Below are 21,955 nucleotides of genomic sequence, written 5' to 3'. Positions count from 1 at the left end.
GGATATATCTATCCTTAGAGCTGAGGTTTCTTCATTCCTCCCTGTCATTCAATGTTCTTCAGTGTCATGCTAACACTGAAGGAAAAAAAGGATCAAATAGGGTTCCTTTTCTGAGAGCCTTTCCCAAAGATCAGAGGCTAAAAACCCAGAGAAGGGAATATACTAGATAGAAAATACGAGAGATGTCTCACAAATGTTCCTCTAAAAGACTAAGGATAAAAAAAAGAAGCATGGCAAATTGAGGTCACGGACAAAGAATCCCTAGTAATTTTATTTTAGAAGATCATCAGCTCCTTCCCATATTCAAGAGCAAAGAGGCATTATTCCGTTACCAAAACCACCAGTTATATCCCTCCCACCTGGGAGTTGAGCACACTCATTTTTCAGATCCGTGAGTATAGTGGAATCTTTTGCCAAGAAAAATGATCTGAATCCATTTCCCATCAGCACATATGCTCAGATTGAGTAAAGCTCTCAATGAAGCAAGCAATTTGTTAAAGACAATTGTTACAGTACTACATCAATTTTTTCCAAAGATCAAGAAAAAGATTTGGCTGAAAGTACAACAGATTAAATCCCTCAAAGAACTTGGGTCAAATTGTCAAATTCTCCTAGAAACCCCTTAGAAGGAAAAAAAGCACTTAATTTCCTAGACACTTTAAGGATTTTTTTTCCCAGAGAAGGCAGGTAAACAGATAGCTCATTGGCCATAAGAAAATACTAATTTCCTTTTTCAGGATATCCCTTTCAATGTCCTAAGATTTTAAAAGAAATAAGGACACTAAGCATAAGGAAGCAAAGATAAAGGGAACATAAATGACTTCACTCTTTTAAGAGATTGTTTGAAGAGCACACAAAGCTCTGATGTGGAGGGCAAAAGGGGCCAAGGAAATATCCTTGGTCTGGTTTCATAAGAATCGAGAAGGATCCTTGGCCTTCCTTCCTTTCTAAACTGTTTTGTAGTTCCTTAAGAACTTGGATCTTAGTACATTTGTGACAAGGTGAGTCGACAGCCCATAGCCATTAAAATAGTAGATAACTAGGTTTCCTACTTTTCTGTCCTTAATGGATGAAGACTGGGCATCTTGCCTACGTTCCATTCCACAAGGGAAAACTGATTTGCCAGAAGAGGAATTAAAAAAAAAAAAAAATGCAGCAACCTCTAGGAGAGGTCTTTTGCCTGATATAAAGTAGATGATTTCTGGGGTAGACTGCGTTAGCCACTATTCTTTTGAGTCAAACACAAGAAACTTTATCTTGCTCACACCACCAGGAACTGCTTGTTCTACCCATTCTATCACCGTTTTGACATCTAACTAGTAAGACAGCAGGAAACTGGACAGGAGGGGATTAATACACTGCTGCATAATAATCAGAATCTGTAGACAAGATTATATTCTCTATCCCCAAATAACTACATTTCAAATATATGTTCTGGTTCCTAGGGGTGCAAGGCTTAGGGTAATGGTGGTAGAGGGAGGAGCCAGGGAATTATTTATCTTTCTTAGAATTCCACTCAGGAGTGGGGAAAAAAGGGAGGGGGGGGGGTAACCTGTTTGATTGCCCATAACTCGATAATGAGTTGTTCTCATAGTCCCGTCTATGCAGCCCCAATGAGTTATTACTCAGCTATTGTGAACAATAGCAGCTGACTAGGCTTGTCTATGCAGTTACTCATTAGAAAGTATGAGAAACGCCCCAATACCAAAAGTTTGTTTAAACCCTTCTAGTATGTGTGATTGTAGCAATTTACATGTGAGCTTAAGTAAAAAATAAACTGAGCAATTATTTTCTTTAGTGATATTAAGGTATCACTATAACAGAAAAACTTAGGGCAATGAAGAGAATTCCCCATTCTGGAATTGGGAAAGATAACAAGGGGATACTTGGGATTGTTTGGGGACATTGCTATTTTTTAAAGTGTCCAATTACATCCCATAATAACATCATCTAATCAGAGGGATTTTGAAACCACCTTCAATGAGTGATTTAATCGGTAAAACCAGATGAGCACCAAAGATTCATTTAGTAGGCTACATAGGGTTGGGTAGAGGAAAGCAATAAGAATTCTAAACTACAAAAGATCACTTGGCAAGGAAGCAACAATAAATATGGAGGCTATGCTGACTGCCAGACTTCCACAGTTTTCATTATTACTATTTTGTATGCCCAGATAGCTGACTACAAATTGTTTTTCAGTTTAACCACCTAAACAGTGCATGTCAGTACCCTTCCCTCCCTTTATGAATCCTCCTCTCAGAAGTACTTTTAACCTTTTACATCTATTACCCTTTCCTCTTAAGTCTACTGTAAGAAGAATAAGACATAGAAAATGGCCCTGTTCCTTTTCACCACATAACTATTACTCATAGATCGCAGCAAAATTAAGTCCCAGGAGGGAGATGATCAAAAAATGTGCAAAGGCTCCTTTTGATAAGTAAACAACACTACAGAGGAGAGCATTCTTTATTAAACTGGAAAACAAAAAGTGATATTGAGGGAACTGAATAAATATGGGGAAAGGCCTGGAGGAAAGGGATGTGTGTAATAGGCAAAGGGAAGGACACAGTGTAGTTTACAACAGAGGTGTCAAAACTGGAACCACAAAATTCTGGGATACAGCCTGAACTGGATTAAAATGTAATTGGGAAATGTTTAACATAATAAATAAAAATACAACATAGATAATGCTGATTTGTGGTTTTTAAAGTATATATGTGGTCAGGAAATGTTTCCTTTGAGTCTGACACCATTGGTCTACAACACCTCTTGTGTAGGCCCACAAGTGTGCACAATAAATACATCTCTAAAGCAAAAGGACACGCAACCCTTTCTTCGGAGACATATCCTGGTTTCCTTCTTCTGGTTTCCTGCTGTTGGTTTCACCACTGGTCCTGGGAATCATATGATGTCTGCTGGAAAAAAAGTAAGATTTTGACCACAAGCCAGCTCTCTGATAATAAGGTCAGCTGCTCTTCAGTCTCCTGCTTGCACTCATCAGAGGAAACCTGAGGGCTTCCTCAGGGGTCCAGAATCTCAAAGAAAAATGTCAAACCTTTAGAACTAGTTATTTTATTAAATGTTATCAATATACATTTCAAAGGATCTGCAGTTTCATTGTTGTTACCTTTAAATGCAGGTACTTTAGTTTTCCACACCGAACACGTGAGACTATCAATCCAACATATCTATTTTTAAGCTTAACAGGCACTCCCCCTTCCCACCCCTACCCACCCCACCCTCCAAAAAAAGAGAAAGAAAAAAAAGTAAAGCAGTCATTTACAGCGGTTTCAAAACAATAACAGCTGCAGCTTAATTCTGCATAAACCAGCAACTTCATAATAGGACCAAGTCTTTTAGAATTAGAAAGCAAAGCGTATTCACATTATCTAGATGCCTTTTTGCCTCCCCATACATTCACCTCCATACTGCAGTCCTCACTTGGAGGGCAGTCTAAGAGGCAGAAGATTAGGACTCAGAGAAATGGGCCCCAGATAAGCAGATTTTGTAGTGACAAAAACACCAAACTTTTGCCAATGTTTAGGATCTCTTCATCTGATTCTATTCACAAAGCTTAAAGCGGTGCCAGTGTAATCTCACTCCCTTCCCTTCCCTTCCCCTTCCCTGTCCCCCAGTTCTCTGTCTGTGATTTCACAGTGAGCAGTAAGGATTTCAGCAATGACTTTTCTTTCCTTTTATGATAATCATGTCTGTGTCAAGACACACGATGTTGTGTAAAAATATTTTGTTTATTGTTAATTTTTTAAACTCAAGGTAAAATACAAAAGTCAGAGCATGGTCAAAGAGGTTTAAATCACAGACACAGAAAGACTAAAATCTCTCAGTTCATGTTATGTATACCAGAAATGGTTTTTCCCCCCCCTCTTTTCTTGTCTTAACATACATATATATATACACGGGTATCTTCTATTACCGTTGTAGATAGTTTTCTTTGAAGTTAACAGCTGAGAGTTAAGTTACTAACTCTCACCTCCATCCTCAAACACAAATATGTAATATTTTCTGGCTTTAAAAAAAGCCTCCAAAATTCTGTCTTTTAAACTGTACAACAAAGTTTTCCTTTTAGGCATTAACCATCATGCTTTAATGAAAACCTCCCCCCTCCCCCCCAAACAAACAAACCCATAAACCCTCAAACATTCAGGAGTCTACTTTTTGGGCACCTTTCAGGCCATCTTCTGATGAAATCAAATGGTGAGAGAGCTTTTTCAAGTAAACACCACATATAGTTTAAGCAAAGAGCAGCAGAAATAATTCACATTCTTATATTCCAAAGGGAAACACATCCCTTCTCTCTTCCTCCCTTCCCCCAAAGGAAGTCTATTTCAGTATTCAGTAATCATATTAACTCCCCCAACATTTTAGGGCTCAATGTTACTGAACTGCTTCTTTGCTTACTAACCCAGCCATTCCCACAAGACTGTGCATGAATGTAGGGAGCTGCAGGGAACCTTGGAGAATCAGTAAAAGGGAGAAGAGTTGGGCTAAAGACACACATTAGGCAGATGGATTTTTTTTTTTTTTAGCACCCTAACTACACAAGACATGAACCTCTAAGCTCAAATAAATAATGTGGAATAAGTTACATCAAACACTCTGAAAGGCTTAAACATGGTTTCCTTTCTTTAATACCAAAGTAAGCTTGCTCTAACAAGACAGAGAACCATACCTTCTATTATCTCTCCACTGTTCACCACCCCCTGCCAAACATCAATCTCCCCCTCCCCCCACCCCCTCAATCCAACTGCCCTCCATTCAGCAAGTCTCAGTTTTCTGATCCCATTCCTCTTTCCTGGCCTGGGAAGAAAGTACAAGAAACCTGATGGAGCTATTGACGACCTCAGCAGATACTATTTCAATTACCCAGTTGGAAATTCTCACAAGGCCATTTCCATATCGGGTGTATATGTTGGGAGGGAGGGAAGGGAAAAAAGGAGGGCAGGAAAAAACACAAAATCACAAAGACAAAGGAAACAGTAGCAACGCAAGGGCTCAACTGAGAGTGGAGACAAATGACAATTTCACCCTTGTTTTCCTCAAGCTTTTACAGCAATTAGGTCCCTTTGAGGGCAGGGATAGACCTTTTCTTCCTGCCTGGAGATTGAGGATTGCTGTACATGAATCCTAGAAATTAAGATCCATCAGGTCCTCTTCTATCCACATTTCTCTTATGGAGTAAGAAATTATACATCCCAAGTATATATAGCAATTAAAAAATGCTAGATTTTTATTTAGAAACTTGTGGGATGCAAAGGGGAAACAAAACATTTCCCCCCTCTCCTAGTCAATCATTGTGATAGACTGCTGACATCCCAGAGAAAAAATTGTTTTCTAGATACCAGAAACAGTAACTCAAGAAGTCCAAATTCTGAGTACAGAAATGTCTGGGGCAGTGGCCTGGAGACAAAGGACAAACCCTCCCCAATTTGAGAAGCATTTGTTTCCATATGACTAGATCTCAGTTGTGTGATTTTCTTTTTGGACAAACCAAGAGTAGAAACAAAGGGAAACGGTAAAGAAAAAGATATGGAAGCAGAGGCAAAGACCTAAGTGCAAACTTGTGAATAGCAGTCACTTATGATCCTGGTCCCATCCCTAAACGTGTTTATGAAGAACAGAAATATGTCACACCAACTGCTTTACTTCACACTTTATATAGATTATCTATCATCAACCTCTATTTTTACCTAGCTAGAAAATACCTTTCTCTAGCATTTCCATAAATGAGAATTTTAAGATTGGGGGAGAGGGGGAGAAGGATGTTCATTCTGTCCCAAAGATTACTTGTAAAACTATTTGGGAAGGATGTCTGAATTTTAAAATTTGACTTTAGGAGAGAAGAGATGAGCAATGATACATATGTGCTCAGAAACTTAAATGTGTCTTAAAACAAAAACAAAAAAACTACCATAACCAAAACTTCCTATTTCTTCCCAAGTTGTTCCCTTCAACTATCATCAGCAGGACACAGACGGCCATAGTGGAGACAACTAAGCTGATTATAGATAGCAGTGCTGTTTATGAGGTGAGGGGAAAAAGGGAAGGATGGAATCCATCAGTTGACCACATGATAAGTCAAGCCCCAAATAACACCCCAACATCGCACATATCATTATCTGTACTATTGGAAGTTTTATTTAAATGGCAATACTCTTCAGAAAATGGGGTTTGAACAGATTTTGTTTGCTTTTTCTTCTGCTGCCCCATGACCTACAACCAAAGTGAATGGCTGTGTGTGTGTGTGTGTGTGTGTGTGTGTATGTGTGTGTGTGGGGTGTGTATGTGTATATGCATACACAGCCACCCACACATATATATACATATACATATAATCCCTACAAAAATAAATGAGGGTGGGAGGCTGGTAAGAGAAGATAGAAAGTCTAGTAGAGTTGGGAAGTGCAAGCAGAGATTTCTTTTAATTTAGGAAGGTGACATGGGGGGAGGGGGCCTTTATCACAATAAAAAAAAGGGGGGGGATGAGACAGAAGGAAAAACAAAACAAAACAAACAAAAAAAAAAACCCAACAAAAACAAAAAAGCACAAACCAAAAAAACCTACTTCCAATGCTCTCTAGAGTGTTCAAAATGCTTTCCCTTGGTCTCCATCAGTACCTGGGAGGGAAGAATGGGCGTTTTGGTGCAAAGAACGGAGGGCCCCTAGCAAAAGGTGGCCTGGGCCTCTTTAAGCTGTGAAACGGGTCTCTGTTGAGAAAAGATTCCCGAGGCCGAAAGTCCGGCCGGGGGTTCCGTAAGACCATTCCACTCCGGCTGATGGTGTCTCTGTGTGGGGGACCCAATGCAGGGCCACTGCTGCTGCCGCCCCCCCCACCTCCTCCGTGGCTTGGGCCTAGGTGCTCCCGAGAATGTGTGGGCAGGTTTAGGCCCTCACGCACACGGTTGAGGCCAGGGCCGTTGAGGTCCCTCTGTGTGGGGTCCCGGGGTCCTGGGAGCACACCAAAATGCTCAGCTAGATTGCCTTGGAGGAGAGAGCTATGCTCCTTGGAGAACACTGCGACAGGCCCCGGCACTCCACTGTGCTCTGCCAGGGGTGGGGCTTGGAAGGAGACCACCCCCGAGTGGTCGACAGGGGGAGGAGGAGGGGGAGGGTTAGAGAAAGGACCACCACCGCCACCACTGCCACTGTGCTCCCCCGGGGGTGGGGGAGGAGGCGGAGTAGAGAAAGGAACCCCACTATGATCCCCAGGAGGAGGGGGTGGGGCACCATGGGCTAGGGCTGCTTCCTTGGTGAAGGGGTTCGAAAGATCCACAGAGGTCAAGTGGCTGGGAGTATCCCGAGAGAAGAGCCCACCATGCTCCTTAGAAGGAACAGGGGGGGCAGATGATGGCCCCATGGGCTCTCTCTGGAAGGGTGCCCCATGCTCCAAGGGAGGCGGGGGAAGATGGTGTTCAAAAGTAGAGTTGAAGTTGCTGGAGCGAAAGCTGACGCTTTCCTGAAATGAGGGTGCCCGCTCCTTGTAGGCCGCTGCTTTGAAGCCAGAGAGCCCCCCTCCACTCCCACCCCCGAGGGGGGCCAGCTCAGAGGCACTCGAGGGGCCATTGTCAAAGGAGCTGCCGGAGGGGCTCAGCTCAAACCAACCCACCCTGGAAGGCTCACGCCCATGTCCTCTATTCCCTTTCCCCAGCACCCGGATGGACTCTACTGTCTGGATTGGCTCCCCTGACATCCTCCTGTTGGAGGCGTTATGGTAACCCAAGGTCTCTATGGGGGCCCCCTTCTCCTCAGTACTATCGGGTAAGTCTAAGCAGGAAGAGGAGACCCGGGTTTCTATGCGGTAGTGCTCCTCTGGCTGCGGCTGCTGCTGATCGCTGGAGCTCAGACTGGGCTGAACGAGGCCAGTGAGCCCGACCCCGTCACTCGTGTTCCCCTTGCCAGGGGCCTGGCCAAAATGCTTATCCTCAGAGGGTTTGCGGGAGGCATTTTTGAGCATATTTTTAAACTCAATTGTTGAAGTGGTGGAAATGGTGGAGGCCAGGACTTTGTCCACGCCCGAAGCGGCTGGGCGGCCTGTGGGAGTGGCCAGGGTGCTCTGTGGGGAGAACAGGGAGCGGTGGGGGATGGAGTGAGGGGAGTCCGGGTACTGCTTCTGGGGCAGGCCGAGGTGTGTGGTGGCAGTCTGAGAGAGGCTCGTGTGGTTGGAGTCGGGAGAGAAAAAGGTGTCGTTTTTACTCGGCGAGGGTGACCGCTCGGAGCTGGACTCGCTGCCTCTCAGGTTATAGGTGCTGTACAGGCCTGGAGAGGCGGCCAGGTGGTCACAACTCTCACTTGGGTCCAGGAGAGCCCTCATTGCTGGAGGGAAGGCAGACTTCACGCCAAACTCCTGGGTCCTGTGGCTGTAGCTGGACATGATGGGCTGGTAGTCGCTATCAGAAAGCTTGCTTGCTTTTAGGATCGACTTAGCTGGTTTCTTCTCTAGATTCATCATAGCTGATGGAGGGGGACCTGAGTATTCAAAATCTCTGTAATCCTCATCCTCCTGGAAAGAGGTATCTGGATAGAACTTTTCCTGTGGTGAGTCCATGAGTGAGGAGGGTCTCTCCATTCCATCAGATGCTTGCTTGTAAGGGGATTCACTGCCCAGGCCAAAAGGCCGATAGGAAGATACAGAATTAGATAGCTCCTGAGAATAGCTATCCTCCCTCCCAGGGGGTGGTGATCGCGTACTGCTGGGTGTCGAAGAGCCAGGACTAATGATTTTGGACAGCAAGGACATAGTATCGACATTACTGGATGTCGGTTTGTCCATCATTTCATCCTGGGTAGGAGTTCCACTCCGTTCATCCCGGACAGGAGTCCCATCGATATTGTCCATGGAAGTGCTTGTGGGACCTCGCTGAAAGTCTGATGGATGGCTCTCAGCTGGGATGTTTGCCCCCAAGCTGCTGAGGATTGGGATGTTTAGATTCAACCCACTGAAGCCAGGGTTACCTTTCAAAAAGTTGTGGATCTTCATCTCTAAGCTCGGGGAGGTGGGCTCTGATTCTAGCTTTGGCTTGGAGATCTCGGAGGACTGCCCCAGAGCAGGCTCAGTGGATGGAAGAGCAGGATTTGCACTGTGGGAAGCAGAGAATCCCAGCGAGTTGGATGGTGGCTTAAAACTCGAGGTTGGGAGCCCTGGATTGTGTCCTATGGGGACCTTGCTAACTGAAGTGGAAGAAACTTCAGAAGTTGAAGAGTTAGGAGAGTAGCCAAAGCTTTTGGGCATAAAGGACTGTGTATTAGAGGGCAGACTCCTCCCTTTCATGCTGGAGATGCTGGTGTTGGCTGGGGAAGATGAAGTGCTCTGGGATGCAGCTTCACTTGAAGCAACTGGGTTCCCAGTAACACTCTGAAGTAAGGATGACAGGCCTGGGAGGGGGAAAAAAGATTGGATAACTGAGAAACAATTAAAAAAAAAACCTAGAAAAAATCATGAAGACTAACCAGTCCCTCTCATCCCGTCTGATGACAAACTAGTAAGATATCTGGGGGAAAAAAATAAACCCACAAAGTTTTGCAAGTAGTAAAGCAAATCTGGTCAAAAATATCCAATGGTTCAATGTAACTCAAAATGTCGAAGTTATAAATTAAAAAAGAACAATCATCTAACTCACTGGCTGTTTCTAGAACAGGTTAGCAACATCAGTATAGACAGAAAGGATTTCCTAAACTAGAGAGCTTTAAAGTTATCATGACTTTATCTCTAACCCCCCCTTTTCCCAGCCCCCACAATCACAGGCAAAGGAAAAGAAAAGTCTTTAGTGACCCTAGGCAAGTGACACAGCTGAAAATCTGCCCCACTTGTTGGGGAAAAAAATAATAATAAATTTTTTCCCAGGATGTTCCCTACAAGAGGAGTTGTTTCTCCATGGAAAAGAGTTGCTCCTATAAACATTTTAAAGAAAAACCCTAAATTAGTGATTGCAAAAAATCCTAGAGAAACCCGAGTTTAAAAAAAAAGCCTTAGTTTAATTTTAAATATTGTTATGGAATTAAAAAAAAGATTAACTTCTTTTGGTATTAAATACATTAATTTAAGATTCTAGTAACCATAATCCACTTTAGAACAATTTTTTAATAGTAATAAAAAAAAGTATTATCCTTCTGGGGGAAAATAAAACAAACTTCAAAAATACCTCCAACACAAGTCTCAAATAAATACTTCTACAATCTAATTTTGATAAGCTACTGTTATTAAGGCAGGATGACATCAGTTTTTCTTGAGCCATATTTCATTTCCAGAAAAGTAAAGTTAGTTCTCATCATCACCAAAGTTACCTCAGTTTTATTCTTCTGTCAAAGAGAGAATGCAGTATCCACTGTCAGTAAAAGTTTAAGATGAATTTGTGTTCTGTTTACTTTTGTGTAGAAAATACTCTACAAAAGTTAAGAAAATTAATCTTGTTAGGGATTGTTAGGAGGGAAGATTGTGAAGGGAGATTTTTTTCATTTTTAGTTTTATCCCTTGGCCACTTACCCAATGCTCATTCTATTAGCAACAGAAGTATCTGCATTATAGTGGGAAATTCACAAGCGACTAGTGCAAGAATCTGCTATACATTTTTGTGGTTGAGTCGTTTCACTTGTATCTGGCTCTTTGTGACCCCATTTGGTGTTTTCTTGGTAGAGATTCTGGAATGGTTTACCAGTTCTTTCTTCAGCTCATTTTACAAGAGAGGAAACTGAAGTAAACAGGATTATGTGACTTGCCCAGAGTCATACAGCTAGTAAATATCTTGAAGTTGGATCTGAACTCAGATCTTCCTGTCTCCAGGCCAGCAATCTATCCACTGTGACACCTAGCTGCTCACTATAAGTGATAATATATTTAAATGTGCTATTTTATAACATTTAAAATTAGGGAAAAATAAAGGAAATAAAGGGAAATCCATATCTATGTTAAAATTTCCAATTATCCTTAAAATTATTACTATGATATGACTAACAGTATCACTAACTTTATATATTCTATCTCAGTGGAAAGAGGAGTGATTTGATCTTAACTACTTGGAAATACCCTATATACCCTGCTTATTAACAGGAGCTACTTTTACATTTGGACAGGCGATCCATTCCAACAGTGCTAACTAAGCTGATCTAGTTATAATGAGCTCTATTAAAAGTCAAATCTTACATGATCATCATTCTACCAGTCCTTGACTATGAAGCAATCAGGACAGTGATAGTGAAGACAATATTTTGGTACTTAGTAGTATGCTATGAACTTAAAGTATAAAATATTCTAACATAAAAGGATTTTATCAAAGACTATCCTAGATAATCTTTTGAGGTATGCTTATCAGCAAAGAGCTTCAGAACTTTCCCTAAAAGTTCTCATTAGAATGTGGGTTTCCAAAGGTTATGCAAGCAAATTTTGAAAAATTCAACAAAGATGTAAAAATCCTGTGAGTCAGGTCTGGGCAATGTACCTGGTACCTGAAGACTAGCCTAACTAAGTAAGGAAAGGCTAGAACTAACAGGTTGGTCACAAGTAACAAACTCTTTGGCTAGAGCAAGCCACAAAACAAAAGGAAATACAAAATGGTCTTCAGTCCAGTGTTATTTCCTTCTACAGTGTTGATAGTGATGGGATGGAATAATAGAAAAGGGAGCAGATAATGCTAAGAATCATACATTTTAATCAAATCCTCTACAAATCTTCTTTTATTTTATTTATTTATTTTCTTTTGCTGAGGCAATTGGGGTCAAGTGACTTGCCCAGGGTCCCATAGCTAGGAAGTGTTATGTGTCTCGGCCAAATTTGAACTTAGGTCCTCCTTACTTCAAGGCTGGTGCTCTATCCATTGTGCTACCTAGCTGTCCCAAGAAATCTTATTTTAACTTTCTACAAAATGTGAAATTTCTGTCCAACTACCAAATTAATATAATTTTAGAGAAATAGAATCACATTAATATTGATGCTTTTGATAAAAATGAAGCAATGTAGAAGAGGCCATATCAAGAGATAAACCAAATGTCACACTGAATTTTTATCTACAAAATGATAATATACCCAGAGGAAGTCCTTCAGCAAGCTGTTTTCTGTGGAGACATCTCACAGATTTAAGAGGGCTTGGTGAAAAGAAAACCCACATAATAACATGCTGGAATCACTGCAGTTGAAACAAGATGTAAAGTAGAGCATTAAAGCTAGAAAAGTAAAAAGAAAGAAACAAAAAGAAAACAACACAATCCAACAAGTACTCAATCTTATCTGGTCAACTACATGCATCTTTGTATTGTAAGATGTTTCCATACACACAAAATTAGCATACAACGAAGAAATTTTCATGTTGATCAAATTTGCTACAATGGGGTTCTTCTACATGTCTTTGGTTACTATGAAGATCCATGATGGTGGGGTAGACAGAGAGCATTGCCTCATTCTCAGGAAGTGCCAGGTTCAAGACCTGCTTTTGACACTGAGCTGTGTGACCCTGTGTACACTTTGCTTTTCGGTGACCCTATGTCACTCTCTACAACAATAAAGTGCAGAATAGATGCAGATTTCCATCTGTGGAAGGATGGAGTTCCTCATGGGGGGTTCCCTACTTGGAAGGGTGGAGGGAGAGGGAAGGGAAGAGGAAGGAAATTAGCATTTATATGTTTAGCAAGAACCTATTATATAGTAGGCACTGTGCCAAGCATCTTTTACAAATATCTCATTTGATCCTCATAGCAACCCTGCTGGTAGGGAATAATACAATTCCCATTTTACAGTTTAGGAAATTGAAGCAAACAAGTTCAATGACTTGCCCAGGGTCACAAATTTCATCAGATTCTGTAGGAAAAAATATTATCATACTTAATTTGTATTCTTTGAATTCACACTGACTAGAAACATCCATACACAAATCTGAGTCTTTGCGAGGCACATTGTGTTACCTTGTAGCGCAGGGGCTGCCTGTGTCTGCGTTTTGGAAAGGGCAGAGAGAATGCTCTCCGGGGTGATTTCCACCTTGGAGAGGATGTTTGCCAGAGGATTGTGAGATGTTGTAGTAGCAGGAACAGGAGCTTTCAGGTTGCCTGGGAGGTGAGTGGGACTCGTAGGAGTACCTGGAGATGGTCTTGATGCAGGACTGACCCCTGGTGGAGAAAGATCAAAGTTCAACTAGACATGACTTGAATAACAATATTTGGTTTCATGAAATGTCAAAATTGAAAGGTCCTGGGAGATAATTTAATCAAGTTCTAATATAACATCTAAACTAGTGCTTATCTAGGCTCAAAGGAAACTTCCTACCTTTAAGAATGGCTTATTTGACTTCTGGATAATTCTATCTGGACATTTAACTTCAAGACTAAAACAGTCTCTTTGAAATTTCCACATAACACTCAAATTCTGCCTTCTAGGTCAAATAAAAGAAATTTGATAACTTTGCACTCAACTGCCTTTTAAATACTTAAAGAGAATCATTATACCTTCCTATATATACACATACATATACCTCCCTACTTGCTTCATATGTTTATTATGTTCCCTAACAAATAAATATGTTATTTAAATCAAACATTTACAAATGGACTATCTCACTTTAAACAAAGGACTGTTTAGAAAATAAAGTCTGCAATATTTCTCCCTTAGTGGGCATCTATATACAACCCTCTCTTAAGTTTATGATGATATACTATTTCTATCTGCTTTGTATCTATCTATTCATGTGTACATATTTCATTTCTGTCCATTAGATTTTGAATGGGACAAAGGGTAGAATCATAAGGTCTCCTTGTGGATATGCTAGACTAGGGGTCCTTAAACTACGACCCTCAGGCCAGATGCAGCTGAGGACAATTATCCCCCTCACTCAGGGTTATTAAGTTTCTTTATTTAAAGGCCGCAAGACAAAGTTTTTGTTTTTACTATAGTCCGGCCCTCCAACAGTCTGAGGGACAGTGAACTGGCTGCCTATTTAAAAAGTTTGAGGAACCCTGTGCTAGACCCTCACCCCTGGGATCTATCCACAATGTGTGCTCAATAAATGTTGCCATTTTACTATATCAATGAAACAGAGAGACACTGCTTGTAAGAAGGGAAATGTTTGCCAAATACAAATCTTATTGAAAGATTTTTCTCTTTTAAAAAGACTGAGTAAACAGTCTTCTCAATTACAATTAGTTCAAGACTGATTTTTCCCCTTCTCCTCTGACCGCCCTTCTTACTGGCACTTACCTGTATTCTTCATGACAGATGTCAGACTGCTAAGGATGGAACTGATTTTTGCAAGATCCACATTGGCTAGATTCGGCAAAGCCAAGGCGGGGGAAGGGGGAAGAACTGATGTGCTCATGGGTTTTGGTGGTGGCGGAGTTGATGTCACAGCCACAGAAGCCGTGGTACACGGTGCTGCTTTAGGGATACTTTCTGTTAGTTTAGTGGGTGCAGACGTGGATATAGCTGGCTTCTCAACAGGTTTTTCTTTCCTGTCCTCCACTGTTTAAAAAGAAAAGGGCAATAAAGTATCTTCTTGTTGGCCGATGTTTTGCTTTTGATTAAGAGAGGGTACTATATTTCTTTACTGATTGACAATTGAATTTGTAATTGTAATTTATGAACACTACAAAGAAAAATTAACATGTGCTTTCCCCCCTTAATTTCTTAAGTTCTTATCTGCCATTTCACAAACTACATCAAAATTTCATAGACTTTCACCTTTCACAGAACTTTCTGTAATTAACAAGAATTTATTAAGCATTTTCTTGCACCAAGTGTTAAGTGCTAGGATTAAAAGCAAAGATTTCTGATGGCAAGATTATTTTCTAATCAGGGAGATAGTTTGTATATAAATGAATACTAAACAACAAATATGAAACACATAAAGTAGCCTTGAACAGAAAGGCACCAAAGCTTGGAAGTCCAGGAAAGGAGCCATGGAAAAGACAGTGCTTGAAATGAGCTTGGAAGAAAACCACAATTCCAAAAGTAAAGGCTGAAAGGAAAAACAAGGAGAAAGCTAACACAAAAGCAATGATTTAGGAAATACTGTCACATATGAGAAATAGCAAGAAATTAAATGTAGCCAAGTTGTAACATTTATGGGGCATAATGGTTAGCAACAAGATAGGAAGAATTAGGATGGGGATGGTTTACAAAGAGCATTAATTGACAAAGAGTCGGGTTTATACTTGGTCCTAGACTTAATGGGGAAAGCCACTGAGAGATTATGAAGCTGGCTGTGTTTTTGAGCTTTTGGAAGACTGAAAGGAGGTGATGGTAGGAACATCACTCTGGCACCTTTAATGACAGCCATGTGAGTAGAGAGAGGCTGTGTATGAGCCATGGCGTGGGGAAAGAAATGACAATGTCTGGCAACTGATTGGATATGTGCGTTAAGAGTGAGGAGTCAAAGAAGGCACTGACATTGTAGTAAAAGGGGGTGGTGTCTGGAACAATGTTAGTGTTCTTGGAAGCCTGAGAAGGGGTTAAGATATTGGGGAAAACATATGAGTTTGTTTTAGATGTGTTGAGTCTCTGAGACATTCAGTTTAAGATGTCTGAGAGACAGTTGATGACGGGAGACTAGAATTTAGGATAGATACTGGGATTGGATCTAGAAGTCATCTGCATAAAGATGATAAATGAACCCATGGAAGCTGATGAAATCATCAACAAAAGAGTAGAATAAAAAGGATTCAGGACAAAAACCTTATGGAAGGTCCACAGAAAGGGGGAAATGCCATGAATGAATGGGTGAAGAATATTGAGAAAGAGTATACATATGGATAGGAAGAGTACCAAAAGAAAGCAGTATCAAACAAACCCAGAGATAAGAGAGTATCTAAGAAGGGAAAGTCCTTGTCAATAGGATAAAGTCCAAAAATCCCTAAGATTTGGCAGGGAGAGAGCAAGTTTTAATTGAGCAATGAGAACTTAAGGCAGATTACAGATGATCTAGAAAGAAATGAGAAGGTAGAAAAAGAAGGCAAGGAGGAGTGAATAAAGTCCTTTCTAATTCTTCTAAATCTATTTCCTCCAACACTTTATTTTTTAAAACTTTCCTAATTAAATTATTATAATTATTATTTTTTTGCTGAGGCAAATGGGGGTAAGTGACTTGCCCAGGGTCACACAGCTAGGAAATGTTAAGAGTCTGAGGCCAGATTTGAACTCAGGTCCTCCTGACTTCAGGCTGGTACTCTATCCACTTCACCATCTAGCTGCTCCCCCCTCCCCAATTAAATTTAGATTTTAAAATAATTATGCTCAAACTTTATTGGGAAGATAATATATAAAAATACGACTCAGTCATTAACAGCAATAATAAATGTATGGGACTAGTATAACATAATGATGATCCCACAAATGTCACCCCAGCAGTTAGCTCAGCAGTTTAGAAAGCATTCAGGAAACAAAACAGTCAACCTATTAGATTTTGAGAGAATCAGGAAGACCTCTCTAGTAAGCATTTTTTCTTTCCCAACTCTACTAAGGATATCTATGGGTAATTTATCATGGAAAATGAAATGATTCTCCCTTTTTCTAAATCCAAATATGGCAGTATTTTTCCCTTTGGAATATTAAAAGCAAAATGATATACAGGCATTTACTTATCCCATATGGACATACCAATGATTTTTGATGTATCATCTTCCACATCTGAAAGTTCCATGTCTTCTACATCCCGGTTATCTGTAGCAGGCTCAGGTGTGGCCGATTTCTCACTCTCCACAGCTGGTGATTGGGACTCCTCTCCTCCCATTCCCTGGAAAGGGGACTCAGAACCAGTTGGTGAGGGAGCATCCATGCTTGGTGAAGGGACTGGAGATTCTTCAGGATCAGGCAAAGTTGACTTGAGTTGATCCAGTTTCTTCTTTAAATTGTTCACTCTGTTAGCAAAGGTTTTATATGCCTGATGGAGAAGGGGAGAATCATTCATTTTTCGAAGGAAAGGACTAATAGTTATCTTGATTCAGCTCAAGCATGTGGATGGTGATAGCACTATCAAAACTGAATATGAGCATAAAGCAAGAAAATGATACTGTCCTTTCTGCCAACAAGCTTCTAAATTTTTGCCACTGTGGGACAAATTTCAACAAAAAAATCCCAGGTAGCTTCCCATGATAATGGGCCAAAAGGCAGAGTTTCTAGTAGTCACAGGTCAACACCCATCTCTCCAAAGTACCAAAATACAGCTTATCCCACCAAACAAACACCTAAATACCCACAAAGATATTGCTACTGGGAAGTTTAATCACTTACATTGGCCACCACTTTGACTTCCTTGTATTGAGCTTCATAGAAAATTCCAGCATTCTCCAGTGCCTCTGTCAGTGAGGGCCCATTCTTCACCTGCTTGTCTAAGCCATTCACAAATTCTTCCAGCTTGGAGCTTGCCTCTTCAAATTCTTTGGAAAACTTTTTCCCACCAGTTTTATCTTAAATGATAGAGACATCCAAATCAAGAATCTGAAAGCTAGATCTGAAAAAAAATTGTCATCTCCTGTAGGGCAAAAATGAAAGCTTAGCTATCTTTCTCTATACTCAACTCAATGCACTACATGGTGTAGGCATTTAAACTTTTGCCGAGTACGGGAAAACACTATTGAGTAAGTTCTCTTTCAAAAATCCAGAAAGCTGCTTTTGTTGTTCCAGATTGTGACCTGCAGTGTGGTCCTATAAGGTAACACTTCAAAGAATTTTCCCCAATTCTTAAGACTAATCTGATTCAGCCCTTTCTGGAAGGGCTGAAGCAAAAGTGGCTCCTTGAAAATAGCTGTAGTTGTGGCTAAATAAAATGTGGCAACTTGCTTCTTTCCCTATTGAATTCAGTGTCAACATTACCTAACAAAACAAATTTCAACTCAAATTTTTTACAGTTCTATCCCATTTTTCCTATGATGGTCAATTCACCTGGGATATATGTGTTAGGCTATTCTCAAAGATGAAATGCTAAATTCTATCACGATAAAATAGGAGTCCAATATCAAAAATAATCAGATAATGTATTACACAATAGTATGTATATAGTTAATGTCTATTTAATGCTGGGTAGTTAGATCCATATTTTTTTATGCCCTAGAAGAAGAGAATTTATTAAGTCAAAAAGAACTTGAATGGCTAACAAACTGTAGGACTTTGGGTACAGATTGGACAAGATGGCAAAATAGCTTTTTATTTTTTTTCACATATATAAGAATATAACCCCTAGGAGGGAGTTATTCTGACCATTGAGAAACAGCCTCCAGCTCTGAGAAAGACTCATTTTCTGGAATCTTTGTGTGTACTGTTTCATCTCAGAGCCAGAACTCAAAAACGGGATATAGATGGCAATGAAGTAACCAAGGCCTAAAAAAGTGAAGATAAATGATCTGTGTCACACTCAAAACATGATATCCTTCATATTACACACACACACACACACACACACACACACACACACACACAACTCTACTAATCTAATCCAGGTAAGATAACCTTGAATTACTTATTCAGCATAAGGGATTTTACATAATCTCTTGTCTATTACCTTTCTGTGACAAATGACATACACTGATAAGACATTCCTTGGGGATAAAGGTACATCTTGTAGTTATGGAATAGGGAGAACACAACTGGCTAATGTGGGCCTCAAGAGATCCCCATTATCTCAGATAGTTGGAGCTATCTCCAATTTAAGAGCTAGAAGTAACCTCAGAGCCAAAACTGGTCCAACTGTTCTCATTTACAAAAGTGGAAAGTGAAGAAATTGACCTTCTACAGGTCAAAGGAGGCAGGAAGTAGCTGAGCTAGGACTGAACCTTTCAGATCTGTGCCTTCTGCACTTCTCATCTGCCTTCAAACTATCCACATGAGCTTAAGTCCCAACTATCTGAAAAAATCTAACAGACAGAAACCAAATAAATTTAAGAAACACTATAACAGAAGAATGGGAAGGCAGGTAGGATTTAATTTGCCATTTATATTTGTTAAATCACAACTTAGGAAATCAATACCAAGAACAATCAATCTATTTTCTTAGGATCATGACATCAGATGAGTGATGCCATGACATGCAACTGAACTCAAATGAAGTGAGGGAAGGTGTGCAGTCATCTGTCTCCCTTTCTCCTCTGGAACCATCCGAGTCCAGGGGTCAAATACAGATCAGGACTACTGGAGATGGTCTTGGAAGCAATGGGAGATCTTCGTCGTTTTAAGCTAAGGTCTTCAACAGGTCTCAGTTTTGACTAAGGCCACACCCATTCAGTGAGTAAGGCTAGGTAGAAACTGAGGCAGAAAATAGTCTCTTTCACTTAGTCCAAAAATGGGGGAAAAAAAACATTTGGGAGGGGAAGACCCTCAGGATTTCTGGCCAAAACAGAAATGACTGCTATTTACATTTTCTCTGAATTGATAAGGACCCAAACAATGACCAAAGAAAAATGAGTTTGCCTATTTCCTTGAAAATGTTATTTGTTAATAAAATGGATCACTCCATTTAAAACAAGGAAATTTTAAGTGAAAAGAAATAAAAATGATAAAAACAATGCTGGCAAAGCTATGGAGAAACAGACTTTTCGCTATGTAATTTGCATTGTCAAAATAGTTTGGTGGAGCAAACTGGTAATGTTTAGAGTTATAAAACTGATCATGATTAACTTCACCCAATATTCCCAACACTTAGAGAAACTCTAGGAAGGAAAAAAAAAAAAGCACAAACCTATTGTACAAATTTAGATCCTATCACTTAGATTAAAATATGAGTTCCATGCATAAATATGGAGAAATCTATATGAAATAGAAAGGGAAACAATAACTCAAAATACCAAAGAATGACAATGTATACATTGATTATACTTTTTTATTGCTACTGCTCTTTCTACTTCATCCTCAAAAAACATTGCTTGATTCATCCATCCCTGCTAGCTATTGTCTCATATTTCTCTTCCCTTTGGTGGCTAAATTTGAGAAGGCCTTCTATGATAGACACATCTACTTCCTTTCCCGTCACCCTCTTTTTAACTCTGAAATGTGCTTTTTGATTCACCTGAAATTGCTTTCTCCAGAGATTTTTCACTTGTCAACCCTTTCTCAATGGTCATTTTTCTTGACCTCTCTGCAGCCCCTGATATTGTCATTACTCTCTTTTCTCTTAGTTTGTGTGCCAGTGTGCTCTCCTGCTTCTCATTCTTATGGGGTTGCTTCTGTCATCCATGTCACATCTGTTCAGAGTAGAGGGTCTCACACAACTTTTCCCAAATCCTCTTCTCCCTCTATAATATTCCCCTTCATGATCTTATCATCATCCAATGTTTAAATTATTATTAAGTGATTCAAAGATCTACTTGTCTAGCCCTAACCTCTCTCCCTCCAATTGCCTTTTAGACATCTCCAAGTGAATGTTTAATAAACATCTTAACCTCAACCTGAACTCATTAATTTCCCCCTCAAACTTCTTCTCTCTTTCTTACTTCCTTCTTCCCATTGAGGGTACCACCATCTTCCTTATTACTTAGGTTCACATTGTAGGGGCATCCCCAACTCCTCACATTTTCATCCCACAATCCAATTAGTAGTCAACTCCTATAAATTTTACCTCTGTAACATATCATGCCTTAATTATTTTAAAAGCCTAATGGTTTATCTCCCTGTCTCCTGTGTCCAGTCCATCTCACACTTCCATTATCAAATGAACCTCCTTAAAGCACAAATCTGACCATATCAACATCCCCCCAATTCAAAACTTCAGTGTCTGATTCCCCATTAACTCCAGTATCAAATATAATACCCTTGGTTGACAAAGGCCCTTGAAAACCCTGTCCCCCCACATATGTAGTGTACATATGTACACACACACACACACACACACACCTGAGTCAAAAAATTTTACCTTTTAAGCACTTAAGAGTCTCTGTACTGCACACATCTACTCGCATAGTGGCCAGCTGCTTCTCCTTTAGTTCAATCTGGTCCTCAGAACGTTTGTACAGCAGCAGTTCATCAATGAGAGCCTGAGACTGAACAGAGCCACCACAGTGTTTAGCATATTACACATACTATGAAAGTGCACACTCGTCTGATTATTCTGTACTATACTTGTTTTCAATCGAATACAATCAAAATGAAAGGAAATAGCTTCAACATTCCTCATCTAAAAATTCAGGTACTTCTATAACAGATTATTAGATCAAAACATCAATTCTTAAGGAATATTTTCCTTTTTTAGGATGCTAATCAATGGATAGAAGGATATAGAAGTCTCTTTTGGAGTTTTTGTAAATAAAATGTTTTTAACTTACTCTATTACTTTAACTCACAGATATGCACATTCTATTAATAAATTTTCAGGGATTTTGGAGGGAGGGAGGGAGGGTCAAAGGTCAGACCAATCTAGGATTTCCCCTGTATAGAGAATTCTCCAATAAGGAAACTTCTACTGATGAAGAATGGCACATCTCCACAACTGACAGCAGAACTGCCTGAAGCACCTGGAGATGAAGGGATTTGCCAAGAGATCATATGGAGGATATGAGAGGGGCAGAAGTTGAACCCAGGTCTTTCTGACTCTTCAGCCTGTTCTGTGTTCACTTTTCCATGTTGCCTTACTCCTGTAGTTGTCAGAAATTTAACATGTCCCTCTCCTGGTAATATATACCTTGAAAGCAGATTCTCACTCAAATAAAATAATACATTAAGAAAAATCAAATCAACTAATCCCACTGATTTTCCTCCCTCTCCAATTCTTCCAAAATAGAAAGATATAAATGGCCATGTATTTATATCTATGGAAAATACAAATAAAATATAAGCATGCAAAGTGATTGTTAAAGATGATTAACATTATATGCTGCTTTGGCAAGTTTCAGTGTTTTATAACTTACTCGAAATTCGGCGACTATTTTAGACTTGAGAGCAGCTTTAGGGTTGGTAGAGGCTGTTGGAATCAAAGCAGACAAATGCATTTAGAAGTCAAGGAAATAAAGAGAGTTGCACCTGAAATTCAGAAAAAATTCTCT

General features: G+C 40.1%; 1 protein-coding gene across 5 annotated transcripts in view; it reads right to left on the bottom strand.

Annotated features, from left to right (window-relative positions):
- Positions 1 to 21,955, bottom strand: part of RPRD2 (regulation of nuclear pre-mRNA domain containing 2) — a 79,042-nt gene that overhangs the window by 1,510 nt on the left and 55,577 nt on the right. For 2 of the 5 annotated variants that reach the window (XM_031967460.1, XM_031967459.1), the window contains 7 exons: positions 21,821 to 21,873; positions 20,830 to 20,956; positions 17,220 to 17,395; positions 16,587 to 16,869; positions 14,193 to 14,453; positions 12,908 to 13,108; positions 6,637 to 9,391 (listed from right to left, as the gene is read on the bottom strand). In XM_031967460.1, coding sequence (XP_031823320.1) covers positions 6,637 to 9,391; positions 12,908 to 13,108; positions 14,193 to 14,453; positions 16,587 to 16,869; positions 17,220 to 17,395; positions 20,830 to 20,956; positions 21,821 to 21,873 — 3,856 coding nt within the window. Of the gene's footprint in view, positions 1 to 3,056; positions 9,392 to 12,907; positions 13,109 to 14,192; positions 14,454 to 16,586; positions 16,870 to 17,219; positions 17,396 to 20,829; positions 20,957 to 21,820; positions 21,874 to 21,955 lie in introns of those variants that run through there. The other 3 variants (XM_031967463.1, XM_031967462.1, XM_031967461.1) reach the window with 3 other exon arrangements.

This window comes from Sarcophilus harrisii, chromosome 4 (genome assembly GCF_902635505.1).
Source record: "Sarcophilus harrisii chromosome 4, mSarHar1.11, whole genome shotgun sequence".
Lineage (NCBI taxonomy): Eukaryota > Metazoa > Chordata > Mammalia > Dasyuromorphia > Dasyuridae > Sarcophilus > Sarcophilus harrisii.
This window is presented reverse-complemented; position numbering and strand designations above follow the sequence as displayed.